Here is a 16,483-nt window from a genome sequence, read left to right as displayed (position 1 = left end):
CTACTCACTTTTACTAACGCGATGAAGTGAGCCACCACCTCAAAGGATCGATCTGAGACGCGTCACGACTCGCGAAGGATTCATGAGGGGCCAAAGCGGAGGAACCGAGCGAAGTGTAACCACCCGAGCGGGAGAATTCCTGCAGCAACAGAATTGAAAGATGCTTCGTCAAGACGCGAAAGCTGCAAGGGTTTCCATGCCATCAAGCATTATGAATCATATCGTAGTATGTGCGACACGATCGCGGTTTGCGTCAGTCGCCCATCGTCGAAGTCGTCAATCTTCGGTCCGGATTCTAGTCTCCGTGCACGTGCTAGTGCAACGGCGGACTCGCCTAGGGCAATTCAACTTCACTCTCAACACCACGCCGAGGATCACCGCCTCACCTGACTCTCCCAATCGCCAATCCCCCCTCCTCACACTCTTGGCGTCATTTCCTCGTGTCCAAGAGCCCGGTATCCCACCGAAGTATTTGCAGGAATGGATTGAGGGGGGAAAACCCTACGAGTGTTTCGCTATTAGTCACACACATTCACGGTTTGTTTGACATTGCATCAACCTCATTCGGCCTTATTCTTTGCGACTAAAAGTGTCGAATGCACGCCTTCGTCGGTCTCGCACTGGTTTCCGATTACCCGCAGCCCCGGATCACACCAGTACCCTGCAGCTTCTAGCAGCCACATCTTCATGCCGTGGGAGTGGCTAAGCCACGGTCACAGAGCCACACAACAATCAATCATGGTGAAAGCGAAGAAAACTTGTAATAGTAGGCCGCAGCAGTTTGACTTTGTGGTCCATCGTCTAACCAACTATCATCGTCTATATCTATCGTAGCTTGTATCCTGTGCTCTCAAACCCCTATCAAAATACCCTACATCTCCTGCGTCGTCGGTAAACTGCCTGACAAGCGGTTGCCTACTATCCATTGCTCTCAAAGTGCCCTCCATACCCGATGGCGTCGCAGGAGCACTGGTATCACCCACGTCCTGAAATCCGTCTGCCCGCCGGTACCCTTGAGCATACGATGTTCCTACTTCGTGATCCTCCTCTCCTAGCCGTGTACTACTCGAGGCGTGCGAAGCCCAAGAGTCCCTGTTCTTGCTCTTTGCATACGGTCCAGACTCCATGAACGTCTTGAATGTGGAAGGTGTGCCGGGGCGCGAAATCAGATCATCGGGCCGACCGTAGAGCTCGCCATCACCGCCAAACTGATCCCTGAACTCGGCGCGTTTCTTGAAGTTTGCGAAGTCTAGGTCCTGCTCTGCAACAATCTCAATTCCAGGCACATTCTGCTCATTGGATACCGGTTTGCCTGTCTGTGTTGGCTGCAGCTCTGTCATGTACATGTCGCCGTAGTTGAGTGTCGCAGGCCTCGCACGGTCTGTATCGCGAGCTGTGAAGATGTCCTGCTCTGTGTTTGAGCGATGGCTGTAAATTTCTTTTAGAAGGTGTTGCGATTTTGCGTGCACCATGGGAGTGATTAATTTCTTGTAGATTGCTGGGTTTCCGAAACGGACAGAGACTCTATCGTTCTTCCGCGACTTGGGATGGTCTGCGTGGTGCGAACCCTCAATGTCCGAGTATGGGAGTGTGGAGTAGTACGACATCTTGTCGTCGAAAGTGCGCTTGCAATACCACTTGAAACCAAAGAGGAGAAATGGTAGCGGTACCATTGCGTACAGCATTTCTCCACGCACGAAGGTTAAGTTCGAGATTGGGCCAAGGCCTTGCGCGCCAACGGACAGTGCTATCACAGCGTTGGCCAACATGACCGCAAACAGCAGGCGGTTAACCAGAAGCTGCCAGAAACGACCTCCAGACTCCGTCTTTGTAATGAAGACATACTGGAGGAGATATTTCTTGAAAACGCAGTCCATGCCAAGATAGAAGGCAGTGATAGGAAGGATGATAGGTTGCAAGGCGCCCATGCAAAGCCCAACTGTGGAGACGAAGAGATAGTTGTTGAAGTAGTCCGCGTATGGGAAAGGCTGGGGTGCACTGAGTTCGATCAGTTCGCGGGGTGTAGGAGAGTAGAAGGTCTTCTGTATCCACGTCCAAATCAAGATCCAGGCTTGAGAGAGATCGATGGCGGCACCGAGGTTTCTTTGCATTTGCCAGGTAAGCCAGAAAGTCGAAACGTTACATAAACCAACCATGAGATTGGAGAAAAGATGGGCGTTTTGTATAGCCTCCCACACCCCATTATGCTGAGCCGCGATCACGCCAGCCACAAAGCGCCAGACGGACCCGAACATCGAGAAGACAAACAGGTTATTGAAGACGAAGAAAGCATAGAGGCGTGCTGTGACATGCCTTTCCCGAGCCGTCTTGGACACGTCTCCCGAATGTGTGAAAAGGCGGCGGAAAACTATAGGAACTCCCATATACATGAGCACCTGAACCAAGGGAGCTAGAATACCTTGCGCGATAGCCCATCTAGTTGGATGTGCAAGGAGTTCCCTTTGGAAAGCAGGCCAGACCAGGCCAAGATTCCCGAAATTGGACAAGAACATTGACGTTAACATGTTGGGTATGATGAAAGCGATTGTGAAGAGCAAAACCCAAAGACCATCCAGAAATGCTCGTATGCGTCTTTTCCTTCGGCTCATAGAAAGGTTTTGCCACAGGAGATCGTGGGGCTTTGGTGCGAGGTAGACGTCACAGCCTCCGGGCCCCTTCTTTCTAGAAGCGTACGCAACCGCGTGGGCGTCCTCGATGTGAGCGTACGAGGCAAAGCCGTAGGACATAGGATTCCTCATGTCGACGCTTTCCCGTACTTCCTTGATCGTTGTCTCAAGCCGTGTGATTCGGTCTGTGAGATAATCGATAGCATCGACCTTTTTCTTCCCATGAACTGACTCGTCTTCTTTTGCAACTTTGCATACAGGTCGTTTGCTTGGAAGACGCTCAGGGTTGGAAAGATATCTAGCCAATATCCCTTCTAGTTTGCGAACCGCTTCGTCGTGGTGCTCAATCAGCTCGGGCAGTTCTTTCATGTTGCGGCCAATTACTGTTCTTGGAGTGTCGTCTGTTTGTTTCGCTCGCTCCACGAGCTCGGTGATGCCGACATCAGTTCGCGATGATTTGGGAATATGAGTGAGCTTTGTCCACGTCAGTTTGCGATGTTGCGTGTATCCGTAAGACTCACCAGCAGCGTTCTCGAATGCAAACTCATGGCGTATTCTTGACTGTTGTAGTACGCCCGTCTCAATTTCAGCACCGCCCTGTAGTTCCACCACAAGAAAAAGCAGACGGTCCCTTGGAATACGTAGGACATCAAAACATAGGCCCAAAATTTTGTGCCGAAGATATACTGCGGTGTGAACTTCATCAACGTTGCAATATTGTCCCACTGGTCGTAAAACGACGACCCACCCACAACATTGACTGGAATAAGAATGCCACAGCCAAACACAGTCAACACCAAAAAGATGTTTCTCAGCATCCGCATGAACCTCAGGAAGAGAACTGCATCAAGCCCAATTTTTTCCACGAGATCTTGCTCTTTGACCTCCTTGATGGCCGGCACCCAACTTAATGGTTTCCGACCCAGCGCCATGGGTTTGTGCTTGTCGTCGGCATGTGTCGCTCGCGGAGCATAGACTCCATTGTTTCGCGGTCGGAGGAAGCAGAAGACGAGAACCAATAGGCCGCTAACAACAAAAGAATACACGATAGCTGCGTAGATGGACTTTTCTTGGACCTTGCAAAACAATCAGTTGGTCCATCAGGACATATCATAGAACATGCCTCCAAATGCTCTGGCAAGAGCTATATCGTACCTCAGTCTGGAACGGATCGGCTATCAAGTCCAGAAACTTGTCTGCTGAGCTTTCTCCAGCAGCCCGAATATTCAGTTCCATGGTCGTGGGGTGCAGCGCAGCGAGCGTCACAGCGAGCGCTGAGCACTCGAGCTATAAAGACGGTATAAACAGAGAAAATAACGATAGTTACAGAGAAGCAAATGAAAATGAATAGAATGTCGATTTCCTAAAGCTGAACAACATGACCGGATGACATGTGTGGTCCCAAAAATCCTTTGTTGGGACTTAGAAAGCAGCTTCCGTCGATCGCCGCTAATAACGTCATTTGACACCTTAGTGCGAGTGTAGTACCGAAATATCGACAGGAACCTCGGGGAAACCTGTCACTATGTGGAGCCGCTTGACTCAACAGAGGTTAGAAAGCGTATATACCCAAATATAGATGGTAACGGATGAAAGTGACAACATTGTGGGTCAAAAGACTTGAAGCCCGTCGCTTGGTAGATTTAATACTATATGATATTGATAGTGCAAGCGATTTATGTTCCTATCGAAGAATGTGTCGACTTGATATGATGTTTTGTCAAGTTTAGTTATTTCCTGACTCGGCGAATATCAATTCAGTTCCATCGTAACCAAGCGGCAATAAAAACGATCTCACCTCAGGTACACTCGGCAAGACGCGTTGACCGATGATATTCAATGAATCGAACACGGTTCGGGAAGACGATTGTATATATCGTGTTCGTGAAAGGTATGGTAAGCGCACGAGAATACAATTCCCCTTCACGGTTTCTGCACACAGTGTGCATCTCCAGCTCGAAGAGGCGTGCAATGCATTTACATGGATGGCTTCTATCATATCCTGATCAACCACAAGTGTTATGAGCGATGACAACCTAACACTGCTCGTTATAGAAGGTGTTGTCTGAAATCTATATAATTAACTCATGACAAATGGGGACAATAGCATCAATTTTGCACTGGAGGATGGCTAAGAAAAGTCGCAAACAAGGATAGACTACCGCTACATCAGTGAGAGACCACCTTGAAATCTTACCTCTAATCTTACATCTGTGTCCTCTATACTTCTTACAACATTACTTCTACAGCTATCTTGCCTACAGTCTAACACAATATCTTGAGCACGGCAACGCTGAGCGACGCTCTCACAACTTGCATTCAATAGCTCGATCGTGTGAGGTCACTCATACTCTTTCACTCTTCAAGTTAATCCAAAGACTCAAGTACATCTGTACTAATCCTACGTACTAGACCGTGGTTTTCAAGTCTTCCGCTCCGATCCCACTCTCACCTCAACATTTCATCTGCGCCTGCACTCCTATCACTCCAAAGTACATCCGTGATAGCTCCTTGGTCAAGATGGAGACACAATCTCAGATTATCCCACTGAACGAGGTTCGATTGTTCAAGAGACTTCTCGAGTCAAACGACGTGCTCGAAGACGATGTGCAGTGGCTGAACGATTGGCTGAAGACGAATGGTCGGCATTCGGTAACGACATCAGCCCTTGTAGCAAGTGACTCAGAAGTGCTGAGGGAGTACAAAGTAGAGTTCATGCATGTTTCCCTCCGTGCTTTGCTGGTAATTCCAGACCTCATGCACCAAGCGTATGACGCATCTCCAGAGAGCCACGACGCCAGCCGAACCCCCTTCTGTTTCTCCCTATCAGGGGTAGAGAGAAGAGAAGAGCGCAAAGTTCGATAATCTTGGTAGGTTTACTATTCGAGTTTATGTCTAAATGGCTAACCCAACATGGATCGCGAGGCCGCTCTGGCATTGTTTAATAAAGAGTTGAATGTCTCTGACGACAGAGCCCTGCACAGCATTCTTCGTCCCCTTTCGTTACGACGTTCCGTTCCTTTCGTCTCGGATTACGAGGGCGTTGCCATGGCCCACCTTTTGAACAGAATTTACCTGTCAATGAAGGAGCAGAACAAGATTGAAAACATGTCATTCTCACGGTTCCTCGAATACTCCGATGCGATAGTGGAGAATATAGACGATGATAGCGGGGAGATCGAAACGGCTGACGCACGGGAATATTAGATGTTCGAGAAGACAAGATATAAGTTAAAGGAGGACATGCAGGACACAAGCTTGGTCATTGGAAAGGTCAAGGACAAATGTCCACTTGGGGATGACTGAAATGGTGGATGATCCTGAGAGGACGGCGCTGGGATTTGGGAAGTCATAGCAAGTCGTGTGCAAACGAAGAAGCCAGACGCTGTGATCGACTTGGATATCTTGAAATGGGTCAACGATTTGCATTGCATCCGACTGATCAATAGATAATACAACTACGTGGTTGATGAATGTTTCACTTCCACGACTTGATGTGCTCAGCTTGACTGACTGTATAATAACCAGTTGCAGTAGTTCTCAGACAGACTCTTCTTTCAACTCGGCAGTTGTTGCACGCGTATTGTCTCTCTGTATCATCTCTTCGCCATGCAAAAACTTCAGTTTTCGATGGTCAACAATTGGGGCCGGCTCTGGTAGCGTCGTATGGTCTGACCCTCATTGTGGAGAATTTCGAAAGTCATGTTATCATTGATCGTAGGAAAATGTCAAAATGATAAACGCATGGTGTGACGTAAGCTAAAGTTGTGAAATTGAGATGGGAAGTTACGAGCCTACATGGTGTGTAACGCAGAACGTGTAAACTAATACATGGATATTTAACGCAGAAGCTCGATGGGTACTACAAAAAAGCAAACTAGAATCGCGAATGATATCTATTCATTCTGGAAACCCATATGCTATCCTATTTCGCAAGATAACTCCAGCAATGCACAATAGATACTCAAGAGGTCACTCTGAAGAGAAATGATACTAACCCGTTCTCTGCCATACCAGTCCGATCATACACACATGCTCCTCTAATCATAGCCTGGATCGTCTCCATATGCGCCAGGCGTTGGCGCGGCATACGCACCCGGTGTCGGGGCAGCCGCAGCCCCATATCTGTCACCGGGCGTAGGCGCACCGAAATTTCCAGGCGTCGGTGCATCCATGGGGGGACCGCCCGGCGTAGGCGCAGAATACGCTCCGTAGCCACCAGGGGTTGGCGCCGCATATGCACCGGGCGTAGGTGCATTGTAAGGTCCAGGCGTGGGACCGACATTCGACTTTGACGCACCAGACGATCCACCACCCCAGCCAGGTGTCCGACCTCCACCGCCGCCGCCACCATTGAAGCCTCCGTATGCAGTGCGCGAGCCGTCGTTTCCGCAATATGATGTCGCGCCGCCGTACGAAGTGGCTCCACCGTATGAGGTTGCTCCTCCGTAGGCAGTGCGTGAGCCGTCGCCGCCACCACTCCCTCCATAAGCTGTTCTACCACCATCGCCACCGCCATAAGCTGTCTGTCCGCCACCGCCGCCCCAACCTGGCGTTCGGCCACCACCGCCACCTCCCCATCCCGGTGTGCGGCCGCCAGAAGGTGTGCTACCCCACGATGGGCCACGTGATGAGCTCGAGTTGCCCCAGGCAGGTGTGCGCCCGCTGTTATGGCTTGGTGTAGCACCAGCAAAGCCTCCTCCACGCGAGCGGTTGGGAAACCTGCCAGTGTTGAACTCCATATTGTTGCCAGTGATTGGGTCTTTGACTGTCAGAAGCTCTTTCTTGACAGAGACTTGCTTGTTCTTAGTGTGGAGTTCAATGCGAGCCTCGTCGTTCATGGTGTCTTTCACAATACCCAAAAGACCCTTGTAAGGACCCTTGCGAATGGTGACAGTTTTTCCAATCAGTTTGTCGCGACCCATCGCTCGGGGCGGGGGCATTGCGTTGGTCGTGCCGTTTGCGCTTGCGTTCAGGGCAGGGTTGATGCCACTGAGATCTGGGCCTTGTGCTTGAGCACGACCACTCTTCGCGGCCATAGTCACGACGTTGTTGCTGCGGACGACGAAGATACCCTGGTTCTCGACTAACTCGCGGTTCTGGACGAATAGGATTCCACGGTAGATGTAGAGGACCTTGCCTTGTCGACCTTCGCCGCCATGCTCCTTGACGTTGTCTTCGTGCCTGATTTCGTTGCCGTCACGATCCGTGGCTACCGCGAAGCGGTTCTGGCCCACAGCTTGTGTAACTCGGGTATGAAGGAGTTGGCGAACGTCACCGTGCTGATCAACCACGTTCAGGACTTCACGATCGACACGGACTACACAGCCGATTGTTGAGGCACTGTTGAGTGTTAGTACCGGTATGTTCCAAGCAGGGGCATTACTTACTCAATCTGAACAAGATCATAGAGATCAAATTTGGAATCAGCACCAACAGTCGCAGAGTCGGCGGCACGCTTCAAGTCTTTACTAAAGACAGTGATTTCCTGCTGAGTCGAATCGCATAGAAGTGTGATGGAGTCGTTCTTGATCTTGGTGATCAGACCAACTTCGTCGACGTACTTGCTACCACCGATGACCTTTACGTGGTCACCCTCACGGAACAGCTTTCGCAGCGTCTTGACAGGAGCATCGATTCTCCGGCCCTTGAGCTCGCCCTCGGTGACTTTTAGCGTGACGATGTCACCCGTGACTGTGACTGTGGTACCGCGAATGCCCTTCTGCTCGCCAGTGTATATTTCGACATTGTCTCCGGCGGCAAAAGCTGAGCCATTGTTGGCAGCCTTTTGAGCAGCCTGGACTGCGAGCAAATCCATGGTCTCCGTGCCGTCGGCGTTTTGGATGGAGAAGAATTGCAGTTCCTCCATCTTAGGTGCGACATCCTTGGCGACAAGCCAGTTGACCTTGACTTCTTTGATGAGGAAGCCGTATTGGTATTCCTCGTTCTTGTAGGTGTAAGCCTTTTGGCCACCGGAGCCAGCCATGCTTAGGTACTTCATGTGTCGCTTCTTGGCTTCGGCCTCGTTGAACAGTCGCGCAGGGGGGCGCTCCTTGTTCTTGTTCCAGCCGGATGGTCGCTTGCGCTTGTTGTCGGCGGCGGCGTTGGTGTCCTCATTCAGGCCGTAGTCCAAGCGGGGAACGAGTTGCACAACACAGTCCAAACCGTTGGCAGAGACCTCGACAACCTTTGCAAGATCTCCTCTGTATGTAGTCGGGCGCATCATGCGCACAAATTTGCCCACTTCAAGCGGCTCCTTCTTCTTCTTGCGGAGGAGATCTGGACGCTCTTTGACGTCGATGGCGGAGAAGCCAGAGCCTAGGTACACGTTGGAGATTCCCTCGAGCAGTTCGAGACACGCCTGCTGCGAGTCGGCTTCGACGTAGAGATAGCCTCTTTGGGGTCCTGACGGACCACGCTCGAAGACAGAGTAGACGTTGAGGTGCTGCTTGGCGCGCATCTTCTCGTCTATGCGTTTTTGCACGGCCATGACGACCTCGCGCTCCTTGCCTTCTCGGCACTTTGTCATCCAGATGGTCGGGTCGTTGACGGTGGGGAGTGCCAGTGGAACGGCGCCCGCTCCGCCTCGACGGGCGCTCTGCATCTCCCTGCGCCTGTACTTCTCGTCAAACTCCTTGGCAATCTCCTCGACGTCACGCTGGGCGTTGACTTCACGACGCATGTCGAGCTCACGGTGGTGGCGGTCGTCGAGATCGGCGCCAGTGGGCTCGAGCAGGTCGTCGGGGTGCACTTCGTCGGCAATCTCATCGTCGCCCTCGTCTTCTTCCTCTTCGTCTTCGTCGACTTCGGCTTCGAGGTCGATGAACTGGTTGCGCTTCACGGTCTTCTTGCGCCGCTTGGATGGCCGGGCCTGTCTACAGTCAGCGTTGCCATGGTTGCATGTGAGTTCTTGCTGCACGTACGACCACGTCTTCATCGTCATCGTCGTCGTCATCATCATCCTCGTCATCCTCGTCATCATCTGCTTGGGGCGCGTCTCCTTCGTCCTGGTCGTCGTATGCCGCTGGCCTCGAGACGTTGTTGCTCGGGGGTGCGATATCATCCTCGTCGACTTCGGGTTGGGGGTTGAAGTCGTCTTCTTCCTCCGAGTCCGAACCGTTCCCGTAGCTAGCCATGGCCGGGAACTGAGAATGCGAAATGCGCTGAGCACTGGGGAGGATTCGCGGAAGCTCTTCGACGTGTTGCGACCGCGCGACAGGCCTGAGGTTGCGACGTGTGTTCCTGCTGAGTGGAGAGCCTCTTGCAGGGTGGGTAGAAGAGAGGCCGAGGGCGATTGAGAAAAGAAGGGGATATGGGAGGGACGGCAATCTTTGTTCCAGACGTCGACAGAAGTGAGCATCCGGGAGACGCGCTAGCGCTTTTAGCGTATAGTCCGTGCGTCATCAGCCACTCATGAGGCGTTGGGTTGTCTTACGCGGTGTTGAAATTCGGTCCATTGGTCACTTTTTGCAAACTCAACCTAAAGCGTTGTTGATCTCCAAACAAAAAGTACGGTAACGTCTCTCACAATCTCGCCTTCTGCCTGGCGTCCCCCGCGTCTGCATCCTCGTTGATCTCGAGTACAGCCCTCCCCCACGCCTTGTGTGTCTTTGTATCCTCTAGAGCCCTGGAAATCGCCTCGAGACCACGATATTCCTGCTTGTAGATAACAGGTTGTATCCTCCCACTCTCCACTAGCTTCATAAATCCATCCCAGACCTTCTTCGTCATCTGCGGATCTCTTCGTCCATCTTCGCCAAACCTCTGTTCACCATAAGTAGTTATTGCAGCTAGAAGCAATCGTGTAAGACTCACATAACCAATGACCTTGACACCCTTTAGCAACAGCCTATTGACCCTCACCTTCTCCACATTCCCTTCTCTAGCCGCAAACCCCACAACAACCAGTCTACCTCTATACCTCAAGCATCTGACCCCCATCTCCACAGCCCCAATCCCATCAAACACAACATGCACACCTTCTCCCCCCGCCAGCTCCTTGACCCTCTCGTCCCACCCTTTCTCCCTATAATCAACAGCTGCATCCGCCCCAATCTTCGTCACAACCTCTGCCTTCTCCTCACTACCAACGACAGCGATAACCCTAGCACCTACGGCTTTAGCAATCTGCACCACCATCACGCCCAACCCACCACTCGCCCCAAAAACACAGACCCATTCTCCGCTCTTCAGCTTCGCGACATCGATCAACGCGCCATAGCTCACAGCGCCACTTGCGCCCACTGCACACGCCTCGGCATTACTCCATGGTTCAGGAATACGCCGCACACTCAACTCTGGCACGCAGATGGATTCTGCATATGCACCTAATCCGCCCCCGAAGACCCTGGCGCCGGGCCGTAAAGAAGAATCTACCGGACTGGCCAGCACAATGCCGGAGAATTCTGTGCCGAGTATGAACGGAGGCTTGACGTGACGCCGATTATTTTGGTGCAGACCTTGTGCGTAGAGAAGATCGACGTGGGTTATCGCCGCGTGTGTGATTCTTATGGTGAGATCTTTAGGAGAAGTTGGTTTCGGCGTGGTGATCACTTTTGGAGACAAAGTTGTTAAATCCTAAGAATGTGTTAGTAACATGAAGACAGCTGGGTAAAGGTACGACAACATGTAGACTTACAGTTACGAACTCTGTTATTTGGATGGCTTTCATGATGGTGATAAGATGAAGCCTAGTCCCAGAGTGATTGACATGGATTTGAAAGGCGCATGGGGTGGGAAGAGCAAGTTAATACCAATGTAGTTCACAACGTATGCAGCGGGAGATCGACATGTGGGGATGGTCACACCTCGGTTACTACGTCTTCTTGAACTGTCACAGAACTGCGTCGCTCAACCAATACCACGTTAGACATGCATGCAACTAACATACAACTACCTATCGTGCGCCGATTGTTCTGTTTAGCGGAAGGAAAGTGCATATTGGCTTACATGTCCAATTTCTCAATCAATGGCAGTGGCAACGTAACGAAAGGTTGAGTAGGTAGTATCGCTTGGAAGTTTGAAACCGTATCGTTGCATTCGATACATGTCACTCTCTCAAGCCAACCCTGAGAACTGCAAGATGCCATGTCCTTTCTGCTGCGTACCCTTGTTCCTCTTTCTTTTCTTGCGCTTCTGCTTCTGCTCTTCCTCGTCACTACTATCCTCCATATCTTCATCGCTATCTTCATCGTCATCACTCTCGTGGTCTCGCTTAGCAACAACTGCGGCAACTTCTTCTTCTTCTGTGTCAACGTCCTGCCAAGTCTTCTCGCCCCAAACCTTGACCGTCTTGCCGCCGCCACTGATCATTCTGCCATGTACATCGAAACCGAGCCCAATGACAGCCTCTTGCGATAGTTCGTCGTGCTTGAGTTCTGCGATGACCTTGTTGGGCCCAATCTTGATGAATCGCAGCCCGCCGTTGCCCATGCCCACTGCAGCGATCTTTCCACCAGGACCCACACCATCTGGCAGCAGCGCGAGCGCATCCAAACTCTCGCCGCCGCCCTTGGAGCGATCGACGGTAATGCGCTCGTCCTGATCGTCCCAGACACCACGTTCCCACAGGGTGACGACGCCGTTGCCTGCACCTACCAATACCTTTTCACCAACGTTTGTGCCCTTCTTTGACAAGCCAGTCACGATGATGGAGCTGAGAAGCTCTTCTTCTTGATCCTCGCTGCGTACCAAAACGCCTCTCCGCAAGTCTGTGACAGCCAGGGTGCTTCCACCCGTCGTAACCCACTGCTTGCTAAACCCACTGGTGCTAGCCTGCGTAGGTGGGAGAGGCGTGAGGGAAGAGATGTAGTCGTCGTGAGGGCGGTGCGTTGCTTCGGGTTTCAGGTTTGACCCTGGACCCAATGCGCGGATGTCGTAGATGTAGAGCGCCGATGAGTCGGTCGTGAGGATGAACGACTGCGGCGAGAGTGCGTGGACGAGCGTCGGGGCATCGATGGCGTTGTTGGCGCTGTACACGGTCAATATCTCGCATCGATATAGCATGGGCGCGACAAGGCATACGGGTCGAGAGGGACAGCAATCTTTGCCGTGACTTTGCCAGTCGCAGAATCTGCAACCTTGACGATGCCATCGGTGCCCGCCGAGTACAACTGCGCGCCGTCGATGCTGTAGCCCAGAGTCCTGCAGCTCCCCTTGTGTCGCCTCGTGTTCCAGGCAGTCTCTATGTGCCCGAAGCCGTTCTCCGAGGCCAAGGTCGCGTCGTTGTCGCTGTCATCGCTCGCGCCTGGGGGAAGCCTGTACGTGTGCACGTGTCCCGACGCCAGTCCTACTGCAACAATCGGCTCTCCTGGATGGACCGCCTGCGCAAAAAGCTCGTGGTCCAGCGGGATGGCGCACACATTCTCGAACATGGTTGCTGCAGGATTGTTGTCGCTCGAGAACGGATGCGCGAACAGCTTCAACTTTTTTGTGGAGCTAGCAGTTGCGAATTGGCAGTTTTAACCGAGGGTGGGTCACGCACCTTGAACCCCGTTCACCTCTCTTGGTTAGTTGAGGAAGCCGGGGATTATACCAATCAAGAGCGCATGTCCTTTTTAACCTGGTAGCCGTGCCGCCTCACGTCCAGAAGGTGCAGTTCAAATTGGAACGTGGCCGGTCCACGTTTTCTGATGATTGGCTCGAAGCCTTGCATAACAACCTCAGTTCAATCGACCTATATACCCGGCTAAATAATAGAGCCAACCCCGAGTAAGCTCGTAAAGCCGAGGAGGTACTTTGCATGTCGAAAGCGTCACTTGCTTTCCTTCCAAACAAGATCTCTTGCTGTCAAACATGATTGCATCAACTCTTCTCTGTGGCCTTCTCGCCGCTGCATCTGCAGTCCATGCTCACTCTCCCACGAAGCATATCGAGTACTCAGTCCTGTCCGGGATCTTCCTCCAGGACGACAATGCTACAGATTCCTCGACCTTCAATTTCACCTCTTCAAACTATGGCTTGATCCAGAGGTCGTACCCTAGCGACTCATTGGGTTCGAGCGAGACAAACACTACGCAATGGCAGCGGCTTGACCATTACATTTCCACTCTAAACCAGAAGGCCCCACGAAACGAACGCTACACATTGTTCTTCCTGGGTCGTCACGGAGAGGGATATCACAATCTTGCAGAAACCTACTTTGGCACCCCGGCTTGGAACTGCTACTGGTCTGAACTTGACGGAAATGACACGGTTACGTGGGCAGATGCACATCTCACCGCAGCCGGCATTGCTCAAGCACAGTCCGTGAACAATTTCTGGGCACATCTTATCAAGGACGAGAAGATTACTCCCCCCGAGACATACTACACAAGCCCACTACACCGTTGTCTCGACACAGCCAGACTTTCTTTCTCTGGTCTAGATGTCCCACGCAAAAGTCCCTTCATCCCAACTATCAAGGAACTTCTCCGCGAAGGCATTAGTGCGCACACTTGTGATCGTCGAAGCACCAAATCATATATTCACCAGAACTTCCCATCCTTCAAATTTGAAAAACACTTCGCCGAGAAAGATCCATACTGGACAGAACTACACGCTGAGCCTCAGACCAACCAAGACATTCGTTCCAAGCAGGTACTCGACGATATCCTTGTGAATGATAGTAGCACATACATCTCGATTACTTCCCACTCTGGCGAAATAGGTAGCCTACTACGAGGTAAGTTGCGATGCCATTAAGTTTCAACATTGTTGTACGAAAACGCTAATGTTTTGTCGTAGTACTTGGACACCGTGTCTTCAAACTAAACACCGGTGCATCAATTCCTGTACTTGTCAAAGCAACGACCCTCAACGGTAATGGCACAACAACCGTACCTCTGCCATACAGCACTCAGCCTACATGCACACCTTCGCCGACGATTCGTGATTCTAGCTGTAATGACTGCTCATGTTGTTTGTAAATCAAAGAACAAGTCAGGCTCTATAATAGTTAAAGTGCTAAATAAGTTTCAATATGAACACTGAGTCTATTTGCAGGCCTCCCAGAATAGCATATTAAGCTTCTGGTTTGCTGTAACGCTTTGGAAAGTGAATCGAGCTGATCCACTTGAAATATGCCGTTCTCGATTGTACAACTAATCCAACAAGCTAATTGTCGCGACCAAAATACCGATCGACCGATAGCTCAGTGCGCGGCTCGTGACTATATACCTGCTGCGACACTAATTAATATGCCCTGTCAGTTCTAGTGGTTCTTTGAGTCGCATGGTACCGCGTCTCATCTGTTTAGTGACCTCGCGGTCGGTCTTGCAGTTTGCCTCTTGATCCTCTCCCTCTCAAGTTCCTTGACAGGCTTTACAGGAATTCTGGCCAGGACCGGCCGTTTCGCAACGCCCTTCTCCTTTTCCATACTACTTCTCTCCGCAACCGTCTGTTCCTTAATCCTGTTCGCCACCTCCTCCCATACACCCGGCACACCCGTCTTCATCGTGTACATACGCCCCTCCTTGACGTAGAACTTGAACCTTGGCTCATTTACCACCTCATACATTCTTTGAAATATGCCCTTCTCGCGCTGCCTCTTGACCCACTCCTCGCTCTTCGGTAACTCGATATTGGCCAATCGGAACTTCATTGGAGGTAGGGCGCGAAGCTCGTGCAAGAACGCGGTGGTGCGCTTTCGGAAGGGGAAAATGCGCAGGGTTACGAACTCAAGTTTGGTGTTGGCGGTACCTTTTGTGTCGGCGGTGAGCGTGCGAGCAAAGTTCATCAGGTTGCGCCTGCTCCGTCGCGCGTTCTCGGGGATTTGGAGAAACACTTGATGAGCGAAGGGGGCGGTGACGTAGGCCATTGTAAGCGTGGGAATGGTGCCGAGAACGCCAACTGAAGGATGTTAGTCAAGCGTTTTAGAAAGAAAATAAGTATGGGAGTAGTAGTTTTGATCAAGACTAAAGTAAGTCGAAGTAACCATCATTTGGGCAGGAACAGCTACACATGGCCCCGATAACCAATCCCAAGGTGACATGAAAGACGTTGAGATTTCTGACAGTCCAATTGTCCAAGGATGAAGAGGATCGATAGCACAGCAATGGATGGCAGCACCTAGAAAAAGTGCAGAAGACTGATGATCTAAAGGAAACTTTTCCTACCTAAGATAGCCTGAGATTTCCGAAGATTTGGATCTGGTTGGTTCTCGTTGTACCATAGGAGAGGTACACCAAAGACGAGCGTGGTCCCAAACTGCAACAAGGCCATGGCTTTCCAGAAAGAAACCCAAGTTGTACGTGTGTCGCCCGCATCGTAAATCAGCAATTTGGACTTGTACACTAAAGCTTCTATCAGCCATGATCACATTCTTCAAGCAATTCACCCACTCTGCTCTTTTTCGACATTCTTAGGGGCTGTCTTTGACGCCTGTCGAAGTATAGAGGACGTGGAAAACTTCTTTTGGCAACTGCGGCAAACAAATCGGGCAGTTTGCAACTGCAGAGCTGGACGGCCTGCTCTTGACCATGGCGAGGAGCCTTTAAACGCGCCCGTCAATGCGTAACGGCGTGGTTGCATGTTGGTTGACGGACGGTTGTAGATGTTGCAGAGTCAAACGAGGCGTGGTGCTCAAGTGCTCGGCTAACTTGAAGCAGTTACTTGCCGTGAACTTGGCACTCGCGTCTGACACTTCACAGCCATACAAAATGTTATCAACTTTCAATGTCAAAGCCTTAATGCCTGGACGTGTCACAGTTCAAGAGGAATCTATGGCTACTTTGACAAGTGTGTGAGACCTCACCAGCTCCCAAGTGTTACAGTACACACGAGATATCGCATATTTCCATCGCGTTTAGTCACATGCATCTTAGCCTTAACGGGTCTCACAAGATTTTCAAGTACGTTGCTATTGAAGTATGAAGGCG

General features: G+C 51.2%; 5 protein-coding genes across 5 annotated transcripts; 1 reads left to right on the top strand and 4 right to left on the bottom strand.

Moving 5' to 3' along the window:
• Positions 1 to 767: 767 nt before the first annotated feature.
• P153DRAFT_364466 (DUF221-domain-containing protein) lies at positions 768 to 4,033 on the bottom strand. Its single transcript, XM_033667614.1, has 3 exons — positions 3,746 to 4,033; positions 3,149 to 3,705; positions 768 to 3,101 (listed from the first exon to the last, which is right to left on the bottom strand). Exons 2-3 carry the CDS (start codon positions 3,557 to 3,559, stop codon positions 813 to 815), a joined length of 2,700 nt encoding a protein of 899 aa, XP_033526394.1. The 5' UTR covers positions 3,560 to 3,705; positions 3,746 to 4,033; the 3' UTR covers positions 768 to 812.
• Positions 4,034 to 6,346: 2,313 nt separating this feature from the next.
• Positions 6,347 to 11,356, bottom strand: P153DRAFT_394185 (uncharacterized protein). Its single transcript, XM_033671292.1, has 6 exons — positions 11,266 to 11,356; positions 10,443 to 11,204; positions 10,156 to 10,391; positions 9,551 to 9,869; positions 8,018 to 9,498; positions 6,347 to 7,970 (listed from the first exon to the last, which is right to left on the bottom strand). The coding sequence occupies exons 1-6, from the start codon at positions 11,296 to 11,298 to the stop codon at positions 6,668 to 6,670; spliced, it is 4,134 nt and encodes a 1,377-aa protein (XP_033526393.1). The 5' UTR covers positions 11,299 to 11,356; the 3' UTR covers positions 6,347 to 6,667.
• An 88-nt stretch (positions 11,357 to 11,444) lies between these two features.
• P153DRAFT_310513 (WD repeat-containing protein JIP5) lies at positions 11,445 to 13,051 on the bottom strand. Its single transcript, XM_033664772.1, has 2 exons — positions 12,651 to 13,051; positions 11,445 to 12,597 (listed from the first exon to the last, which is right to left on the bottom strand). The coding sequence occupies exons 1-2, from the start codon at positions 12,998 to 13,000 to the stop codon at positions 11,685 to 11,687; spliced, it is 1,263 nt and encodes a 420-aa protein (XP_033526392.1). The 5' UTR covers positions 13,001 to 13,051; the 3' UTR covers positions 11,445 to 11,684.
• A 205-nt stretch (positions 13,052 to 13,256) lies between these two features.
• Positions 13,257 to 14,692, top strand: P153DRAFT_182891 (phosphoglycerate mutase-like protein). Its single transcript, XM_033662381.1, has 2 exons — positions 13,257 to 14,289; positions 14,352 to 14,692. Exons 1-2 carry the CDS (start codon positions 13,422 to 13,424, stop codon positions 14,531 to 14,533), a joined length of 1,050 nt encoding a protein of 349 aa, XP_033526391.1. The 5' UTR covers positions 13,257 to 13,421; the 3' UTR covers positions 14,534 to 14,692.
• P153DRAFT_364461 (uncharacterized protein) lies at positions 14,494 to 16,167 on the bottom strand. Its single transcript, XM_033667613.1, has 3 exons — positions 15,947 to 16,167; positions 15,722 to 15,898; positions 14,494 to 15,455 (listed from the first exon to the last, which is right to left on the bottom strand). Exons 2-3 carry the CDS (start codon positions 15,825 to 15,827, stop codon positions 14,851 to 14,853), a joined length of 711 nt encoding a protein of 236 aa, XP_033526390.1. The 5' UTR covers positions 15,828 to 15,898; positions 15,947 to 16,167; the 3' UTR covers positions 14,494 to 14,850.
• Between the last annotated feature and the right edge of the window lie 316 nt (positions 16,168 to 16,483).

Source organism: Dothidotthia symphoricarpi (assembly GCF_010015815.1).
Source record: "Dothidotthia symphoricarpi CBS 119687 unplaced genomic scaffold P153scaffold_5, whole genome shotgun sequence".
Lineage (NCBI taxonomy): Eukaryota > Fungi > Ascomycota > Dothideomycetes > Pleosporales > Dothidotthiaceae > Dothidotthia > Dothidotthia symphoricarpi.
The sequence above is the reverse complement of the archived record's forward strand: the minus strand, read 5'-3'. Positions and strand labels throughout refer to the sequence as shown.

Coding starts and splice junctions, on each gene's coding strand:
- P153DRAFT_310513 (XM_033664772.1), bottom strand. CDS start 13,000: ATGTTCGAGAATGTGTGCGCCATCCCGCTGGACCACGAGCTTTTTGCG. Junction 12,598..12,650: donor ATTGCTGTCCCTCTCGACCC/GTATGCCTTGTC, acceptor GACCGTGTACAG/CGCCAACAACGCCATCGATG.
- P153DRAFT_364461 (XM_033667613.1), bottom strand. CDS start 15,827: ATGGCCTTGTTGCAGTTTGGGACCACGCTCGTCTTTGGTGTACCTCTC. Junction 15,456..15,721: donor GAAATCTCAGGCTATCTTAG/GTAGGAAAAGTT, acceptor AACATCCTTCAG/TTGGCGTTCTCGGCACCATT.
- P153DRAFT_182891 (XM_033662381.1), top strand. CDS start 13,422: ATGATTGCATCAACTCTTCTCTGTGGCCTTCTCGCCGCTGCATCTGCA. Junction 14,290..14,351: donor AATAGGTAGCCTACTACGAG/GTAAGTTGCGAT, acceptor GTTTTGTCGTAG/TACTTGGACACCGTGTCTTC.
- P153DRAFT_394185 (XM_033671292.1), bottom strand. CDS start 11,298: ATGAAAGCCATCCAAATAACAGAGTTCGTAACT. Junction 10,392..10,442: donor GTGTCAAGGTCATTGGTTAT/GTGAGTCTTACA, acceptor TATGGTGAACAG/AGGTTTGGCGAAGATGGACG. Junction 9,870..10,155: donor GCCAGGCAGAAGGCGAGATT/GTGAGAGACGTT, acceptor TCCACTCAGCAG/GAACACACGTCGCAACCTCA.
- P153DRAFT_364466 (XM_033667614.1), bottom strand. CDS start 3,559: ATGGCGCTGGGTCGGAAACCATTAAGTTGGGTGCCGGCCATCAAGGAG. Junction 3,102..3,148: donor TGCATTCGAGAACGCTGCTG/GTGAGTCTTACG, acceptor ACGTGGACAAAG/CTCACTCATATTCCCAAATC.